The following is a 19,968-nucleotide window of genomic DNA, read 5'->3' on the forward strand; positions in this document are numbered from 1 at the left end:
TGTATTTAAAGACAAATTGGTTTTTTTTCCACATGTCTAACCCAACTCTGGTTGGGATTAAAAAAACAAAAAACAAAAAAAAAAATAACTAGTGTTCTATCAGAGTGACATTAAAGTAACAGTAGAATGAAAGAATATAAGGAATGATACAAGTAATAAGACAAGTAAACAGAGGAAAAAGGAACTACAGGGTTTGCTGAATTTTCTGCACGTTCCTGAAATAAACAGTAAAAATCAGACAAAAGACTGTTCAACACAGTGGGGATAAAATTTGTGTTGTTTGGTATCCAACTGTTGATAGAGCAATGGGAGGGGTACAGGTTGTCAATTAAAGAGCCCGGTAAATGGGCTGCGATTTCTTGTGCAAATTTTGTATACTCCCTACACTGGAGAGAGGACAGTGAGAAGTTGTAATATTTTTTTTGGCCTAAAGGAGGTCGCCCAATCACCTAGTATTTGTCACCATTTCCCTAACAGAGTGTGACTACGCAGTGGCTTGGGAATCCACTGCTGTTATTTGCAGTACTACAATATGTCTGACGTGAAGGACCAACAACTCCGATCCAGTGGGAATCCAGGAGTAAGGAACTGCGCTCTCTTGTTTGGTAAAATAGCAAATTCAATTTTATTTACTTCAAAAACTCTCTGCTATTTTACCAAACAAGAGAGCGCAGTTCCTTACTCCTGGATTCCCACTGGATCGGAGTTGTTGGTCCTTCACCTCTATTATTTACACCTTTAAGGTGTCAGGAACATTGCTGCCTCGACCTAGGAGAAGCATTTTGTGGGTTGACATTTGCAAACAGTGTTGTGGCTCAGATCCACAACCCTCCAAGGTGAGCTCCTTTGTCTAACTAGGAATATACCATAATCTAAGAATACTACACTACGGTCTGCTCGGTGTTTTTGTTATTTTTTGTCTTTGACAATATGTCTGAAGGAAAGGTTCAGATTTAGGTCTAAATGTCCATTGAACACAGTCTGTAAACATTCTAACACGTCACAGCAAGTATCTCTGGCAAATAACAATATGATGGGAAAACTTTGCAAGGAAATTGTATTAAGGTATATTTATTATACCTCTACATCACATCAAATAAAATGTTACTCTAAAAGCAAAAAAGTGCAGCTCTAAAACTCCAGCCTAGACTTACCCTACAGTATTGCTAGATAAAGTAACTTATGTGGTTTTAGATACCTATTTGTCAGTACATCTGCTGTAAAAATATAAACTGTGGTTCTGAATAGCTGTTGACCGATGTCCTTAGCAAGGTATCAGAAGAAAGACACGCATTATCTGTAACAGGTAGCAACATCTGTTGGTCTTCTGGGCCAATGTGGAGAGTGAGAGGTAAGAACAACTCCGATGGCTTCAAGTCTAGGCAGTCTGGAGCTGAACTATTCTTTCCTGTGTCTTCCTCATTGAGGCTCTCAGTAGGTTCTGCTTCATCTGTCTCTTCGTTTCCTGAAAATGTATTCAATTCTGTATTAAGAAAATTCTTAGAAAGTATCAGAAACGCTTCCCCCTCTCCGGAATGGCTTCAACATGTCATCTGTAATCATGGATCCAAAAAAAGACCTCATCCCATACATAAATAAAAATACAAATATTTAGCAAATTCCTTCTAATGCTTGGACACTGATCTGTAAAAACTATGGCCGTGTCTATGGGGGCCATAGAAATGAATGAGTTTGTAAACTATCCACAATTAGGGCTCTGTAATAGGAAATAATATAAGTAACACAACTATGGTCATGTCATGCTCTGGAATATAATGGCACTATACAAATAAGCTAAATAAATGTGCATGGTGCCTTAATGAGGACCTTTCATGTGGTTTTATATACCACTAGAAAGCCAATAAAATATAAAAAACAAAAAAAACTTTGCAAGTCTTCAGTAGGTGATACCTTTTTTAATGGCTAACTCATAATGATGACAGAATATGACGTTTCGAAGCTTTCCTCTGAGCTTCTTCTTCAGATATAACTAAAAAACACTCTGTAGAGGCTGCATATTTATAACTGGACACAGGGCTAGAATTACAGGAGGGAGGGGGGAAGAGGCTTATTACTATATACTTATAACAACAAACAATCAATTGCCAGATCCCCCAGTTCTTATCTTAATGGCTGTCTTAATGATGTGTATAAAAAGACATAAACCCACGTGAGATGTTCATCCCATTGTCCAACGTCTGGAATAGGGTCATGGCCTTGTACTCATAAATCAGTCGCTGTTTCCTTGATTTAAAGTTCCCTTTTAAGATCAAGATTTTCATGTCATTGATGATACTGTGGTGTTCCTGGCAAAAATGATTTGGCACGGGAAGATCAGTTCTCTGTTGTTTGATTGTATGGCGATGTGAATTAATTCTCATTCTGAGTTTCTGACCAGTCTCTCCAACATACAGATTTTCAGTGGAACATTTGGTGCAAATGATCAAATACACCACATTAGGTGTGTTACAGGTGAACGTACCTGGGATTTTATATTCCCTGTTAGAGTTTGGTATCTCTATCTCGTCTCCAGGTGGGGGGTGGAGACGCTGAGAGGAATCACACGCAAATTACATCCACTACTGCAAAAAGACAACCGTCTAAAATCCATATTTTCTGACCCCCCTCTCCTATGCTACAGACAGCCACCAAACCTCAGGAATATGATTATTAGCAGCTCACTGTCACCTCCAACTAACAAAGGAACATTCCCATGTGGACAGAAGAGGTGCAAGACCTGCCCTCACATACTGACCACTGACAAGATAGAGATACCAAACTCTAACAGGGAATATAAAATCCCAGGTACGTTCACCTGTAACACACCTAATGTGGTGTATTTGATCATTTGCACCAAATGTTCCACTGAAAATCTGTATGTTGGAGAGACTGGTCAGAAACTCAGAATGAGAATTAATTCACATCGCCATACAATCAAACAACAGAGAACTGATCTTCCCGTGCCAAATCATTTTTGCCAGGAACACCACAGCATCATCAATGACATGAAAATCTTGATCTTAAAAGGGAACTTTAAATCAAGGAAACAGCGACTGATTTATGAGTACAAGGCCATGACCCTATTCCAGACGTTGGACAATGGGATGAACATCTCACGTGAGTTTATGTCTTTTTATACACATCATTAAGACAGCCATTAAAATAAGAACTGGGGGATCTGGCAATTGATTGTTTGTTGTTATAAGTATATAGTAATAAGCCTCTTCCCCCCCCTCCCTCCTGTAATTCTAGCCCTGTGTCCAGTTATAAATATGCAGCCTCTACAGAGTGTTTTTTAGTTATATCTGAAGAAGAAGCTCAGAGGAAAGCTTCAAAACGTCATATTCTGTCATCATTATGAGTTAGCCATTAAAAAAGGTATCACCTACTGAAGATTTGCAAAGTTTTTTTTGTTTTTTATATTTTATAACCACTGGCTAACACGGTACCAAAACAAACATTTTCCTTTTACTAGAAAGCCAATAGTGTGTTGAATTCAGTGCACTGTTGGCTTCCCCATTATGTGCACGCGGGCTGGAGATACTAGTGCCATTAGTTTCGGCATCGATCTTAGCCCACTGTCAGAATATTCCTGACAGTCTAGCTGGGCTTTGTAGCAGTACATAAAACCGCATGTGCAGGAGGACATGAAAGGTCCTCTTTAACACCTTTGCAAATCTAGTTGGCCTGCTTCTTCCAACATAAGTCTAAGAGCACAGTGCTCCTGGCTAGCATTCAGTATATACTCATTGTTAGAAAAATATACATCCAAGTCTCACAAGCTGAATCATTTCCATGACAAAGCTGTGCATAGCCTTTAAATCTTAAATGGAGTTGTTCAGGATTATAAACACACGGCTGCTTTCCTCCCAAAGCAACATCACACTAGTCCAAATGTTGTGAAATTATGGCTCTGCCATAGTCGTTTCAATAATGCTTATAGTAATACGACACACAACCCATGAATAGGTTTGGTGCGGAAACAAATCATACATATGTTTCAAGAGTGGAAGAAAGCAGCCATATCTGTCTAATCTTGGACAAGCTTTCGAAGGTTAAGACGAGACTGTTATTTGGAAGTACAGGGTAAGGTAAGAGCAGCACAATGGTTTCATATTTTACAAAAAAAGAATTATAGAAAGAATTAAAGTAATATACAGTACATATATGAAATAATACATAAAATATATAGGCATAAAGCTTACCATGATGCACTTTCAGCTTGTGTTTCTTCAAATTCTTCACATCAGTATAGGAGTTTCCACAGACTTCACAGACAAAAGGCCTTTCTCCTATATTCAGAACAGTAGGTAGAAAGTTATGTTGTGTACACAACAACCTGTGCTATACTCTACTATGCCCTTTGTGGTGCTATTACAAAAATTGAAAATAAGCAATTCAGAACGCTCGGCATTGATCAGTTCTATACTCACATAATCTTCTCACTGTCCTTTATATATTAATTCTCTTCTAAAGACTTACCGTATACAATCACTCCAGGTACAAGTAAAAGCTTAGAATTCCACAACCTAACATGGCCATACACATGCAATGTATATTAGCTAAACCCACAGTTGTTGCAAAGTCGCACGATCATCTAATATGTTTAGAGGCCTCCATGCTCTAACCCAACAGCAAATGTCAGGGGAAAGAAGAATTGAACTGCCAAATTTCAATATGCCCAATCCTTTTACTTTTAAAAAAGAAGAGCAGATGCCGTAGGAGATTGGCAGCGGATTTCACTTTCCCTATTGCGAACACAAGCTTGCCCAGCCAAGCCAAACATGGATTTGTATTGAGAGGGTCCTGAGACATAACTGTTTAGCCACAGATACAATTCTCACCAACCACCATTGGGTCTTCCCATACTACCGTATGGCATCACCTGCTTAGCCTACCCGTCTCTGGAATAATGCCTGATGAAGGGACAAGTTCCCGAAACGTTAACGTCGCACCTTACAATGTATTGTGAATAAACACTTTTTGCAGAATAAAAAGGGAGTGCCATCACATTTTTTTTACATGGTTTCCACTTGTGAGGTGGTCAGTTCCCTAGTGATCGTCCACCCAAATTAATTGTAAGTCTTTCGGAGTCGAGTGCCACTCTGTACCCCATTTTCCACAAATTTATAACTGCTCAGCTGACAGCTGTCCAATGTAAATTGCCAGCCTTGTTCTGAAAAGTTCTCCACCTTGCAGGTGAGGATTCTGGATTTTAGCCTCTGTGGCTCCAGTAAGAAAACAGTGGAGATAGGGAATGATATATAGGTGTCTCTAGTGAAATTTTTATGTAAAACTATATAACCGACTTTCAGTATTCGCCTACCTGTATGAGATCGAAAATGTTTGTTAAGTTCTCCAGAAGAAATGAAGCTCTTTCCGCAGACTCCACAGATGTAAGGTTTCTCACCTACAATTACACAGAGTGCAGTAAAGGGTTATTACATTGGGATATGTTACTTGATCACTATCACAGAAGTATAAGAAATAACGAAAGCTGCCTGCTTGGCTATATTTGGAAGTCCTGTATCATTGAATTGAGTGGCTCACACATGCAAGACTCTCTCTCATTTACTTTAAGCAACTTATGGGGCTTGGTGAGACCTATGTCCATTTATACAAAACAAAAAAAGAGGAGAAACACCGAGCGCCAATGATTGTGTAGTATATCCGCACGTAAAGAGATAAATAGACCAAGATTAAGGCCTCTTACCTTTTCACGTGACAATTTGTCACAATTAGTAGAATTAATCAGAATAGAATGGTAATGGCAGCGACTACTTCCCCTGTTGTGAACCGAGGTGCACAGCAAAAAATGGGTATATAACGTCCCTCAGGGTCTTGGCCCAGACAGGAGTGGAGGTATGGGGATAAGCGCGCACAAACACCAATGGTCAGCCAGGAAATCTTCCAAACCTTTATTTCAATAAACAAGCACAACGCGTTTCGGGCTAGTCGCCCTTCCTCAGGTGCATTGACAACTCAGGCTGGCCGCCTTCAGAGAATGCTATTGATGCGTGTAGACGTGTACACGCATCAATAGCATTCTCTGAAGGCGGCCAGCCTGAGTTGTCAATGCACCTGAGGAAGGGCGACTAGCCCGAAACGCGTTGTGCTTGTTTATTGAAATAAAGGTTTGGAAGATTTCCTGGCTAACCATTGGTGTTTGTGCGCGCTTATCCCCATACCTCCACTCCTGTCTGGGCCACGACCCTGAGGGACGTTATATACCTATGTCCATTTATGTCATATTGTATGGATAGAATCATAAACGCCAATATGGTAATCCCCCTTTAAAGACACCAAGGCCAAACCAAATGGTGATCAATTCAAAGATGTAATATAATAGTCAATAATGTGATACAGTATTCAAGGTTAACATCTTAGATTATAACCATATTCTATGTTACATACCCTATATATGTATCTTGTTTTGGGGTGGTCTAAAATATTAATGCTTGTTTGGACTGAAAGTGACATAAAAATACCTAAAACATACCCCCTTATTCTTGTATAACTGTTCACACTACTTAACCCTATTTTGTTACCTGTATGCTTCCTTGCATGAGTAATTAGAGAACTTGAGACCGCAAATGCTTTTCCACAGGTGTCACAGACATACGGTTTCTCTCCTGTGTGTCGGCGCACATGATAGGTCAGGGTGCTAGCCTGTGCAAATCGCTGACCGCATCTGTCACAGACGTATGGCTTTTCTCCACTGTGCTTTCTAATAAGAAGAAAGCAAAACTTCACTAGCAAAGGCAAAATGTCATACAGCAAATCAGGCAGTGTAGTTGAATATGTTGATGTAGGGATCTCTCCTGCCCCACCATAGATCAAGCGGCAGTATATTGGCTGGTATATATGTGTTACCTCTTGTGTGACCCCCTCTACCTCATAGATTGTAAGCTCCTGCTAGCAGGGCCCTCAGTCCCATTGTGGTGACTATTTCTCTGTAATGTATCTTTTTGTCTGTACTTGAACCTTACAATTTATAAAGTGCGGCAGAATATGTTGGCGCTATATAATTAAAACGTATTATTATTACAAGATGTCTGTCAGAATTACTATAACTCCCTCCAGAAAACTTGTGTAAGTTATACCTGGTATATGGCTGGCGTAGGTTTGATTTCTGGCATGTGGAACTTATCAAGGTGCGCCAGAAATATTAAGGGGGTGGAGCCTCTTAATACCTCCGGTACATCTTGTGCCAGTGGATGAAATGATTTAGACTGGTATAGGAAACCCCAGTCTTAATGAATTATGCCCATAGCATAAAATACAAATTTCACAAACAGCACAACTGCATATAAAGACTGTATAAAAAGAAAGGCAACAAGAAATGGAGAAAACTTCTTGTTATCTATACTACTACAATCATTTTGGGTGAGAATTGTGTAAAAATGGGGAAGACCCTAACAAAGTGTGGATGGAAGAAGAGACATATTACATAATTCAGGCACAGCTGTTAGACTATTACTACAGTTACAGACCTGACATGAATCTTTAGGTTGCTGGAAGTTGCAAACTGTAGATTGCACACATCACACTTATATGGTTTTTCTTCCCCATGATGCATTCGGCTATGAAAGACCAACTGGCATTTCTGGGCAAATCCTTTATCACAAAGCTTGCACTGATATGGCTTTTCTCCTAAAAACCAGACCACAAATGAAATTGATCAAATGAGAGTTTCCATTTCTGTTGTTCTTACATCTCTCTGCAACGTACAATATATGTTGTATGTTTTAGATACAGCAGTTTGAGCCATTTTTCTTTATGCTGAAAAAAAAAGTCCTAGCTTTTGTAGATTTGAATTTAAAAACACAATGGGGCAGATTTATATATTTAGGATAGGTCATCAATTGAAGATTAGTGGGGATTCGACACACGTAACTCCGTGGATCAGCTGTCAGAGGAAGTAGCCACACTTCTTAAGCACCCCTTCTGCTTCACTTTCATTGGTAATGTGGCCTGTTCTGAGCTCAGTCCCATTCAAGTGAGGAGCTGAGTTGCAATACCAAGCACAGCCCCTGTTAAAATTTACTATGATGTGCTTGGTTTAACATGATGAGACTACAGTGCTCTTCAAAATTCTGCATTCTCTTCAAACAGCTGATAAGAGGGGACCAGGTGTTCGACACTACCCTTACCCTATCCTAAGATAATTCATCACTTGATAAGTCTGGAAAACCCCTTTAGGCTAAGGCCCCATGGGCCAGAACCGCCACGCTAAAGCGCTGCAGGAACAACTGCGGCGTGAACGCATTGCGGTTCTTCCCACAGCGCTTTGAACAGAAAGTTCACAGAATTTTCCTCCGCGGACGTTTTGTTACAATTATATCTATGGGAAAGCCGTCTGCATTTCCGTAGATATAACTGACATGCTACGATTTTCAAAACCACTACGGTCGCTGTGATTTTTTCTGCAAAGTGGGCATGGGATTCAAATGAATCTCATCCACTTTGCAAGTACTGTAAAACGCCGTGGGACAAATCACAGCATTTCCAGCCCGAGAGGCTCTAGCCATAGGCTGAGGCCCCATGATGGTGAAACGCAGCTTTTTTTGTTGCAATTTTTTTTTTTTTTTAACCAAAGTCAGGAGTGGATGAGCAAAATGTAGAAGTATGAGAACTTTTTATAGAGTTCCCATTCCTTTTGTATCCATTCTTGGCTTTGACTCAAAAAAGTGCAACAAAAAAAGCTGCATTTCCGCACTGAGGGGCCTTAGTCTTAGGCTAAAACCCCACATTGCGGAAATGCAGCTTTTTTATTGCAGATTTTGCTGCGTTTTTTTGAGCCAAATTCAAGAATGGCAACAAAAGAAATGGGAAATATATGGGAAGCTCCTATATTTTTCCCTTCTGCTCAATCCATTCCTGGCTTTGGTCCAAAAAACTTCAACAAAATCTGCAACAACAAAGCTACGTTTCCGCAACGTGGGGCTTTATCCATAAGGCTAAGGCCCCACATTGCGGAAACGCAGCTTTTTAGGTTTCAGATTTTGCTGCTTTTTTTTGGGCCAAAGTCAGAAGTGTCTTGAAAAGGAATGGAAAATATAAAGGAAGCTCTTTAGACATTTCCCTTATGGTAAATCCACTCCTGACTTTGGATCAAAAAGTCACAGAAAAATCTGCAACAAAAAGCTGCGTTTCCGCAATGTGGGGTTTCAGCTTAACACTGTTTAAGCAAGTGAGTTAGTCAAACCTAATGGTCTTACCTGTATGGGTCCTTACATGTGTTTTTAGCTGGTTACACTGAGTGAAAGCTTTTCCACATAAATGACAGACATACGGTTTAACACCTTTGTGGATCCGCATGTGCCGCCGCAGACTGCTGGCTTCTGAGAAAACTTTCCCACAAGTATTGCACGTAGGTTTATTTTTCAAGTATTTCTGATCAACACCTTCCATATTGCACATGTTAGATGCACTTGTAATACTAGCCATACAGTGTTCCTTCAGAGCACCACTTTGTGGTGACTTGACTAGTTTTTGCTTCACTGATGCAGCATCTGATACAAGACTTCCACAGTTTAGTTCAGTAGTGACTGACAGCAAACAGTTATCCTTATCCTGAGTGGGATGCTCTTCTAAAGCTTCTCCCAGTTTATTTACAGACAGACAGTCTGACGCAGTTTTCTGCTGCACCGCTGACTTTTTTGGAGCTTTTTGGGTTGAGGTTATTTTCCTTTTCCATTTTGTGCTCCTAGCAGTTTTTCTGTTTGGAATCTTCTTAGTCCGACATATCTCTTCTGTTTTGTCTGCTATTGCTATATGTTTATTTCCATCAGGACAATCCTCTGCAGGAGACAGCTCTGTGGCACAGGCTTTCTCCAACATAGTACAGCCCAGTTTGGATCTGCATGTCAACACTACTTCTTCTAACCTCAAGTATTCGGCTGCAGGAAGAATTTCTTCTAAATGACACCTGTAGAAAATACAGCAATGTAAGTGGCATTTGATTTACTATGGGCATTTCATAGCACAGTGTTGCAGATCATCACGCTGTGCTTGGGTAATGGGCTCCTATAATTTATAACTTGCCTTCCCAATAGCAATTTAACTAAACAATGACTCCATAACATTGCCAACCACAATCCCCTCCTACAGCAATGAATGACACAGTGCCCTCAGGCTTAGCTACACTTATCCGCACCTGCTTTATCCTTCCACAACGAGCAAAAGTTGCTTTTAGGCTCGGGCCCCATTGGCCGGAAATGCCACGATTTGCCCATGGCAGAAATGCTGCGGGAAAAATCGCAACGTTTTACAGTAACTGCAATTGGATGGGATACATGCGAATCCCATGCCCACTTTGCGTTTAAAACCACAACGTGGACATGCTGCGATTTCCAAAACTGGTGCGGTTTTGGAAATCGCAACATGTCAAATATACCTACGGAAATGCCAACAGCTTTCCCGTAGATATAATTGTAACAGAAAGTCCGCGTTGGAAAACTCTGCAAATTTTCTGTTCAAAGCGCTGCGGGAAGAACCGTGATGTGTTCCTGCCGCGGTTTTTCCTGCTGTGCTTTATAGCTGTTAACCGTCTTGTGGGGCCTTAGCCTCAGGATGAAACCCCACGTTGTGGAAACGCAGCTTTTTTTGTTGCAGATCTTGCTGTGGGTTTTTTTGAGCCAATGCGAAGAATGGCTACAAAAGGGATGGGAAATATATAGGAAGTTTTTATACTTCTCCCTTTTGTTCACTCCACTCCTGACTTGGACTCAAAAAATGTAGCAAAATCTGCAACAACTAAAGCTGTGTTTCCGCAAAGTGGGGCCTCAGTCTAAGGCTGAGGCCCCACATTGCAGAAACGTTGATTTTTTTGCAGATTTTGCTGCAGTTTATTTGAGTCAAAGCCAAGAATGACTACAAAAGGAATGGGAAATATATAGTAAGCTCTTTAGGGAAATACCTTCTGCTCAATCCACTCATGCCTTTGGCTCAAAAAAATGCAGCAAAATCTGCAACAAAAAAAGCGTGGGGCCTTAGCCTAAAAGGATTTTTCCACACAGAAAGTCATTCCCTATCAATGGGCTAGGTGACAACTTGCAAATCAGTGGAGGTCCAACCACTCAAAACCCCAATGACCAAGAGAACTGGTAACTTTTGCCCCCTGTTTTGAGCTGAGTGATGGTTGGGCAGTACAAACTTCTCCATTCATTTCAAAGGGAGTGCTGGAGATAACCAAAGTACAGCACTTGATTAGCTCTGGCACACCCATTAAAATGAATGGAGAAGACTTCTGATCAGAGGGGGAAAGCTAGAAGTGACATATGATAAGTAGTAGGGGGTGCAAAGGATAGTGGATTCCTGTTGGTAATTCTGAATGCTTGAGATACAGGATGATAAGGATCATTCAATATTGGTGACCTGTCCTAATGATAGGCCATCAGTATTAAAAATACCCTTCAAAAAAACAAATAAATCCATCAGTAACAACTACAATTTGCATAGTACACGTATGCAACATTAAACAAGCATCTCACCTGTCAAAATGTAAGTCACCGCTATAAATAAAATCCAGCATTGTCTGGAATGCAGCTGGTGTCACTTGCTTCTGGTCCAGAAGTATACTACAGTCCAAGGTGTCTTTAAAAATGGTGTTGAAATACTCACTAAAAGAAGCCAATACATTCCTATGAGCTTTGTACTGGATGTCACCGATCAAAACAGTGCAGTCGCACAGGAAGCCTGATTCTTGCTGTTTCTTTAATTTGTCTAGCAATCGCTTATAGTGCTCAACATGGTCCATGTTAGCAGGGTCTGAGATACCTTACCTTGGAGATAATAAAAGGAGAAGATTACAGACAACACACAAAAAGGCATCCAAGGTAAATACTGTAGTTTACAACTTATTTAAATTGAAGAAGTTGTAAAGCCCCAAATACTGATGACTTATCCACAGGAAAGGTTAACAGAATATGATCCGTATATAATCAGCTGTTCTAGAAGCTGCTAGTGGATGAGAAGTGCATGTGGCACTTCTCCTATTCAAGTGAGTGGCACTACAGTTCCAAATAACCACCCCTATGCAGTGACTGGGAGTGCGGCACTGTGCCCCTCTGAATACTAGAATAGGAAAAGTGCTGAACGCGATTTCCATCCACTAGAAGCTTTCGGAACCTGATGACCTATCCCATTAATTAGGATTTAATTTTTTAACTTTTTTTTCATTATTTTTAGACCCCTTGGCGGGCAATGCATTTTAAAATCGCTACAGTTCTATTACAGTTATAAGATGGAATTGAACCATGTTACTTATGCGCAACAAGTCTTGTTACCTCTAGGGATAAATTCACAGGACGGAAGTTTTGGCAGCCATTATTTTCAATGGGAGGCAGATGGTTGATTTTCCACTAGCTGAGAACAGGAAGATTTCTGCAGCAGATTTTGCAATGCCGGTCCCACTATACAGATATATGATATAGTTTGTTACTAGTTGCTACATGGCCCTTACAGATGAGTGTATTAACTCTATTAATGTTCATATTATGGATGTGCGTCCTGGCTTAAACATGGATATACTGACCTGATCTAGTAGTGTGTGGCATCATATGATGATCTAAGTTTAGGTCTGTGTAGACCTGTGGTCGGGCCAGGATGTACAGTACACATGTAATATGAGAATCCCAGTAACATGAGGGCCTATAATTTAAGGCACATCCAGGGAAAACGTAGAATTATATGGACCGTATTTAGTTAAAGGGGTAGAGCTGGAGCTGATCTTTACAGAATTGATTTGCTATAGCTCAAAAAGAAAGGTCCCAAGCCAGGGACCAACATGATATCTATATAGATGGGGGTGTCCTGGTGAGCCAACACGTACACGGGATCTGAAGATGACAGCTCCTGTCTATATGAACATTATTGAGGGGTATCAGGAGAATATGGGGCATCCATGCACCACATGATACAGTTCTTTTGCAGTGACCCCTGCTGGAGGAATGTTTAGCAACAAACGTCTTCCCCAGATGACAGTGATGGTGAGTGAAGATACACTATGGCAATATGGTAAAATCAGGTTGTCTATATGTTCAGGCCCCACCATTAACCCTTACAATGACCAGTGTTCTCCAGTGTCAGGACGCCATCAAACAGTCATTATATACAATATACTAAAGATGAATGTACAGGATTTAGTAAGCTGCCATGTTATCTGCAGACCATGATGTGGCCACAGTCAGGGGACTATTGTGGTCAGAACAATGGCAGTACTACTAGTGCAGGACTGCTAACCCCTGGCATTGTACTGATATGCTAGCAGATGACACCACCTCTAGTCCCTGTATAGCTGCTATGGCCACAGTCCATACGTGCACACACTACTACAATGAATGACAGGCACTAGGAGTGTGTACATTGCCAGGCCGGGATACCCCCGGAGGACAACCCCCAGCATCCGCACCGCACCGCGCTCACCTCACTCTATTCAGCCATTGTTGTAGCCGGAACGTCGTCAGCCGCGGCCGGGATGACGTCACTGGTGCTCATTAACTCTTAGCTGCTCGGAGCGGAGAGATTCTGGCAATGAGCAGGATTTCTGATAGGGACGTATTGTATGTATGGTATGGTTATGTGACCCGAAAGAGAAAATAGAAAGAGCCGGGGAGATACCATAGGGGAAATGTGACATAAAACATCGACAAACATGTACTGTGAATAAACTGATTTGTAGAAAGCAGAGAGTGTACAAAACACGACAATGCTAAATAAACAGGGAACGAGCTAGAAATATATCAATTACTTAGGGGAAAGGAGAAGGGGAAAAAACAAAACATGTTTCCGCCCGGTTTCGAACCGGGGACCTTTCGCGTGTTAGGCGAACGTGATAACCACTACACTACGGAAACTCACATAGGAGCACATTGGTGCCTGCCTGTCTATAGAAGGGGTGATGATGTTACTTATATTATTTGTATATAATAGATGAAATGTACAGTGTACATCAGTCCTGTAAACTCTCTCTCACACCTCAGCATTACTAGGGTTTTCTGGCTACATTCACATCTGACACAGACCTTAGAACAGAGTTCCTGGCGCATAACATGATAAAGCATTACTAAACCTATTTCTGTGAGACCTGTTGAAGGGCGCCGCAGTGGCCACATTGCCCTAATTTAAAGGGTTTTCTCGGGAGTTGACCATTGATGACTTTTCATATTGATGTCCATTATTGAGCTGTTATGGCTTCATTGGGACTTTGGCTACAACTCTGTACCAAAGATCACCGTGTCACCCGGCAGCTCCTTCACCAATGAATGCGTTACATTGCGATGCTGAAAACATTGTGCTGTTATTATTGCAGCTAGAAGTTACAGCACCCACCAACTCTTACTGACTGTGGTGTAAGAGCAGAAACAGCACGAAAGCAAGGCAGGTTACAGAGCTAAACCACAGAAGTAATGCAAGGTACAACCTCATATAGTATACTTACCCTGTTATAAGCCCCATAGGGTTGGTTCACACTAGTGCTTGTATTCTGTCCGGAAGGAGTCCGCATGGACACGCCCCGGACGGAATACAATCACAATTGGAAGCGATGTGCTGTCAAAGCACATGGACCCCATAGACTATAATGGGCTCCGTGTGCTTGCAGCGCACTGCCCGCATGAATGATTCGTCCCCTGGCGAAGACGACACGCCGAAATGCGCGTCGGGTGGTCAGCTGTGGGCGCTCCTGTGACTATAATATTATCTACATGGGTAAGCAATTGTGATCTATTCATGTTTTGATGTACGGTCAGCTTGTTGTCTATCAACATGCCCTTATTTTTTACATTCGTATGCTCTTATCAGATGTCTTTGTGACAATGTTATAATAAAATACTAAATATAATATGGTACGATACAACGTTATTATATCTGTGCAATAGTTTACCTGAGTAGGCTATTTCAATTATAATATATCACTGGTAGAATGTATTTTTGCTTCTTCTAACAAACATTGATACTAACCACTTACTTAGTGATCCAGTGCATTTATACATTTCTTGGTGACAGCAATTGAGATATATATATATACTAGAGGGAGGACCCAGCTTCGCACAGGTATATTACATTTTATGTTTGTGTAGTGGCCCCATAAGAAATGTCCAATTTTGCACTGGTGTATTTTGTATGTGGTTTGTGTGTATGTCCATAAGCGTCATGTGATTACGTGTATCTCATTTTGGATATCAGTGAAAAACCTGTGATCAGTTGTTATGGATACCTGGAGTAAAGCTGTATCTAATCCTTCCCCGTGTAGTACTGTGTTTAGACGCAAGTATCTAATCCTTGTTGGTGTGGTACTGTATGCAGATGCACATATCTAATCCTCCGGCGTGTGGTACTGTGTGCAGATGTGTGTATCTAATCCTCCCCCGTGTGGCATTGTGTGAAGAGGCACGTATCTAATCCTCCGGTAAGTGAAACTGTGTGCAGACGTGCATATCTAATCCTCTGGCGTGTGGTACTGTGTGCAAACAGGTGTATCTAATCCTCCCCCGTGTGGTACTGTGTGCTGAGACGCGTATCTAATTATCTGGCATGTGGTACTGTGTGCAGAGGCATGTATCTAATCCTCCAAAGTGTGGTACTGTGTTCAGACGCACGTATCTAATCCTCCCCTGTGTGGTAGTGTGTGAAGAGGCGCGTATCTAATCCTACGGCATGTGGAACTGTGTGTAGACGCACGTATCTAATCCTACAGCACGTGGTACTGTATGCAGACGCGTGTATCTAATCCTATGGCGTGTACAACTGTGTGAAGATGTGCGTATCTAATCGTCTGACATGTGGAACTGTAAGCAGATGCACGTATCTAATCCTACGGCATGTGGTACTGTGTGCACACGTGCTTATCTAATCCTCTGGTGTGTGGAACTGTGTGCAGATGCGCATATCTAATCCTCCCCTGTGTGGTATTGTGTGATGAGGCGTGTATCTAATCCTACGGCGAGTGGAACTGTGTGTAGACGCGCGTATATAATCCTACGGCATGTGGTACTGTGTGCAGATGCGCGTATCTAATTCTCTGGCTTGTGGTACTGTGTGCAGAGGCTTGTATCTAATCCTCCAAAGTGTGGTACTGTATGCAGACACACGTATCTAATCCTTCCCTGTGTGGTATTGTGTGAAGAGTCACATATCTAATCCTACGGCGTGTGGAACTGTGTGTAGACGCGCGTATCTAATCCTTTGGCGTGTGGTACTGTGTGCAGATGCGCGTATCTAATTCTTCCCTGTGTGGTACTGTGTGCTGATGTGTGTATCTAATTCTCTGGCTTGTGGTACTGTGTGCAAAGGCATGTATCTAATCCTCCAAAGTGTGGTACTGTATGCAGACACGTATCTAATCCTCCCCTGTGTGGTACTGTGTGAAGAGGTGCGTATCTAATCCTACGGCATGTGGAACTTTGTGTAGATGCGCGTATCTAATCCTACAGCATGTGGTACTGTGTGCAGACGCGTGTATCTAATCCTCTCTGTGTGGTACTGTGTGCTGAGATGCGTATATAATTCTCTGGCGTGTGGTACTGTGTGCAGATGCGCGTATCTAATCCTCTGGTATGTGGTACTGTGTGCAGATGCGCGTATCTAATCCTCCCTTGTGTGGTACTGTGTGCAGATGCACATATCTAATCCTCTGGCATGTGGTACTGTGTGCAGATGTGCGTATCTAATCCTCCCCCGTGTGGTACTGTGTGCTGAGACATGTATGTAATTCTCTGGCTTGTGGTACTGTGTGCAGAGGCATGTATCTAATCCTCCAAAGTGTGGTACTGTGTGCAGACACACGTATCTAATCCTCCCCTGTGTGGTATTGTGTGAAGAGGTGCGTATCTAATCCTACGGCATGTGGAACTTTGTGTAGATGCGCGTATCTAATCCTACAGCATGTGGTACTGTGTGCAGACGCGTGTATCTAATCCTCTCTGTGTGGTACTGTGTGCTGAGATGCGTATATAATTCTCTGGCGTGTGGTACTGTGTGCAGATGCGCGTATCTAATCCTCCCTTGTGTGGTACTGTGTACAGATGCACATATCTAATCCTCTGGCATGTGGTACTGTGTGCAGATGTGCGTATCTAATCCTCCCCCGTGTGGTACTGTGTGCTGAGACATGTATGTAATTCTCTGGCTTGTGGTACTGTGTGCAGAGGCATGTATCTAATCCTCCAAAGTGTGGTACTGTGTGCAGACACACGTATCTAATCCTCCCCTGTGTGGTATTGTGTGAAGAGGTGCGTATCTAATCCTACGGCATGTGGAACTGTGTGTAGACGCACGTATCTAATCCTACAGCATGTGGTACTGTGTGCAGACGCGTGTATCTAATCCTCCCTGTGTGGTACTGTGTGCTGAGACGTGTATGTAATTCTCTGGCTTGTGGTACTGTGTGCAGAGGCATGTATCTAATCCTCCAAAGTGTGGTACTGTGTGCAGACACACGTATCTAATCCTCCCCTGTGTGGTATTGTGTGAAGAGGCGCGTATCTAATCCTACGGCATGTGGTACTGTGTGCAGATGTGCATATCTTATGCTCTGGTGTGTAGAACTATGTGCAGATGCGTGTATCCAATCCTTTGGCATGTGGTACTGTGTGCAGACGCATGTATCCAATCCCCCGGCGTGTGGTACTTTGTGCAGACGCGTGTATCTAATCCTTCGGCATGTGGAACTGTGTGCAGAAGTGCGTATTTAATCCTCTGGTTTGTGGGACTGTGTGCAGACACGTGTATCTAATCCTCTGGCGTGTGATACTGTGTGCTGATCTGTGTATCTAATCCTCTGATGCATGTATCTCAGTTTGGATATCAGTGTTGGGTTGTGTATGTGGAGTGACCATGTGTATTGCAGTTAGAAAATGAGTGAAAGACTTGCAGGTTTGTATTGGCTAAGGGGGGGGGCATTGTGCTTGGAATGCTGTATCTCAGCAACGGTACGTCCGAGCGAGTTGGAGTCTCGTCTTAAACCTTCCCGGATATCTGAAGTATCTCTGTACCAAATTTGGTAAAGGTCGGTCCAGTCGTTTGGTTCGCATTAGAGCATAGACAGACAGACAGACAGAAATTCATTTTTATAATATAGGGAGATATATTGTTTTAATTTGATCTAGTATCATATCCCATGTATGGCTGTAATGTATTATGCACTTTACTAATAGACTTGATAACCCACTTTGCTGACCTCTTGTGGGAATATTCCTGTACTGCATTTGTCATTCTTTTCTATTTGTTCCTTATTTGTATTTTTATTCTGATAAAAAATATTTATATATTTTTCTAAATATTATGTTGAGTGTCTTATTTACCTCATTTTTCTTTGTTTTTCCTATTGAAATCAATGGGAGCTGCTCAGGAGTTTTTTCCGGGAGCCATTTCTTCCGGCTCCCGGAAAAAAGAAGCGAGATGCTCATTCTTCAGGCTGAGTCGCCTCGCGATTCGGCCTGAAGACACTCCCTTCTCTGGATTAGGCCCATTCATTGGGCCTAATCCGGAGCAGAGTGTGCGGCTGGATGCCTATGCAGTGCATTGGCTTTCAGTTGCGGCTACCCGGCTTTTGGTCCGGAACCTGAGGCGGCCTCCGTGTGAACTTACCCTAAATCTTCTGGAAACCTGATGCCATTATAGTCTATGGGGTCTGCGAATGTCCAAAGGTAATAGCTTTTTTAGAGTATGTTCACATGGCAGAAACCTTTTCCGCCGTGTGGTTTTTCGCGCAGCTATCCAAAAGGGGATGCCGATGCGCTGCATCCCAATCTTGATTAAACCTGGATGAATGAGCCTAATCAGGAGGGAGTCTCGAGCCACGGACGTCACGGCTGAGTCAGTCTTGGATTCGCCATGAAGATTAGGGCATGCCGCTTTTTTTTGTGCTAGCGGAAAAAAACTGCGAGTGACTCCCATTGAAATGAACGGGAGGTGTTTTTGCAGCCGAATTTTGAGGTAGATTCCGCGTCAAAATCCGCCTGTAAAAAACTCTGTGTGAACATACCCTTAGCAAGCGGGCTCTCCATATTTCGGATTCCCATGCGGACCCGAACAACGGAGAGCTGAGTGCTAGTATGAACCTAGTGTAAAATGAAAAGGTATAAGATAAAACTGCATTTAAAATTGCACCAGAAACTTATTTGTGATGCAATTTTAATTGTACCCTAAGACAACTACAAGAAGGGGGTCAAAAATTAAAAACTTTTTTTTCCCCCCTCACTAGCTACAAATGCAGCCTTACGTAGGCGCTGCAGCCTTTGTCTCTGCAGGTCCTGAATAGCCTCATACAGTCCGTGCTTTCAGCGCATGCTCAATAAACTAGTAGGGTAATATAGGACAAACTGCTTCTAGGATTCATTCCCATATGCAGATAATATGCACCGTGTGAACCAAACTCTAGAATCCCCATGAAACATCGGCGGGCAGGAGTGTTCCTCACACTGATTCCAATGACAAACTGAACGATAAACCCCCCTATGACGTATGTGGACAAATCAGAGGCGCCCGCACCCCCAGCACTGCACGGATCCGGGGTATGCATAGGCAGCTGCTGTGAGTGTCCCGTGGTCACGTGCTACTGCAGGACGTCACGCAATAGGTGGAACGTTTCCCGCCACCGTCTGTCTGCTCCTTACAGGGACCAATTGAAGGCGAATGATGACGTCACATTTAATATAAAAACCAGACCCGGCCGCTACGGCTCACAGTGGGCACAGGAGGGAGTCTACACTTCTAACCCTAAAATACCGGGCTCAGGGCTCTTATGAGGCGCTCGTTGTTTTTCCGGTTGCCTTTCAGCGGGTGCAAGAGCTCAGCGACGCGCGGACTAAAAAACGGCAGCCGTGGGCCCTCCTGTGCCCACCAGCCCAGCTTCTCCTCACCGCGCCTGGGCTCTCACTAGATGTCCTGCAGCTTCCACTTACGAGGCCGCGGTCTACCGACTGGTAGTCGCGAAGAGTTCGTCTCTGTCAGCCTTGGGAGCCG

The 19,968-nt window shown here is 42.5% G+C and overlaps 1 protein-coding gene and 1 non-coding gene across 3 annotated transcripts; both read right to left on the bottom strand.

The window, feature by feature from the left end:
• Positions 1–766: 766 nt before the first annotated feature.
• MYNN (myoneurin) lies at positions 767–13,539 on the bottom strand. 2 transcript variants are annotated; one of them, XM_075268706.1, is made up of 8 exons: positions 13,429–13,539; positions 11,496–11,786; positions 9,222–9,931; positions 7,494–7,653; positions 6,549–6,727; positions 5,327–5,410; positions 4,206–4,292; positions 767–1,465 (listed from the first exon to the last, which is right to left on the bottom strand). In XM_075268706.1, the coding sequence occupies exons 2-8, from the start codon at positions 11,759–11,761 to the stop codon at positions 1,206–1,208; spliced, it is 1,746 nt and encodes a 581-aa protein (XP_075124807.1). In that variant the 5' UTR covers positions 11,762–11,786; positions 13,429–13,539; the 3' UTR covers positions 767–1,205. The 2 variants fall into 2 exon arrangements, with proteins under 2 accessions (XP_075124807.1, XP_075124808.1); XM_075268707.1 differs by lacking the exon at positions 13,429–13,539 and adding an exon at positions 12,291–12,393.
• Positions 13,540–13,786: 247 nt separating this feature from the next.
• On the bottom strand, positions 13,787–13,859 carry TRNAV-AAC (transfer RNA valine (anticodon AAC)). Its single transcript has one exon. It is a non-coding gene; the product is annotated as a tRNA-Val (tRNA).
• Between the last annotated feature and the right edge of the window lie 6,109 nt (positions 13,860–19,968).

Source organism: Leptodactylus fuscus, chromosome 3 (genome assembly GCF_031893055.1).
Source record: "Leptodactylus fuscus isolate aLepFus1 chromosome 3, aLepFus1.hap2, whole genome shotgun sequence".
Classification (NCBI taxonomy): domain Eukaryota; kingdom Metazoa; phylum Chordata; class Amphibia; order Anura; family Leptodactylidae; genus Leptodactylus; species Leptodactylus fuscus.

What these genes read in the sequence shown, in the direction of transcription:
- MYNN (XM_075268706.1), bottom strand. Translation starts at nt 11,761, where the DNA reads ATGGACCATGTTGAGCACTATAAGCGATTGCTAGACAAATTAAAGAAA. An exon ending in AACCTAAAGATTCATGTCAG is followed by an intron (nt 6,728 to 7,493) that starts GTCTGTAACTGT and finishes TCTTCTTATTAG; the next exon opens with AAAGCACAGTGGAGAAAAGC. An exon ending in CAAGCTGAAAGTGCATCATG is followed by an intron (nt 1,466 to 4,205) that starts GTAAGCTTTATG and finishes ATACATTTTCAG; the next exon opens with GAAACGAAGAGACAGATGAA.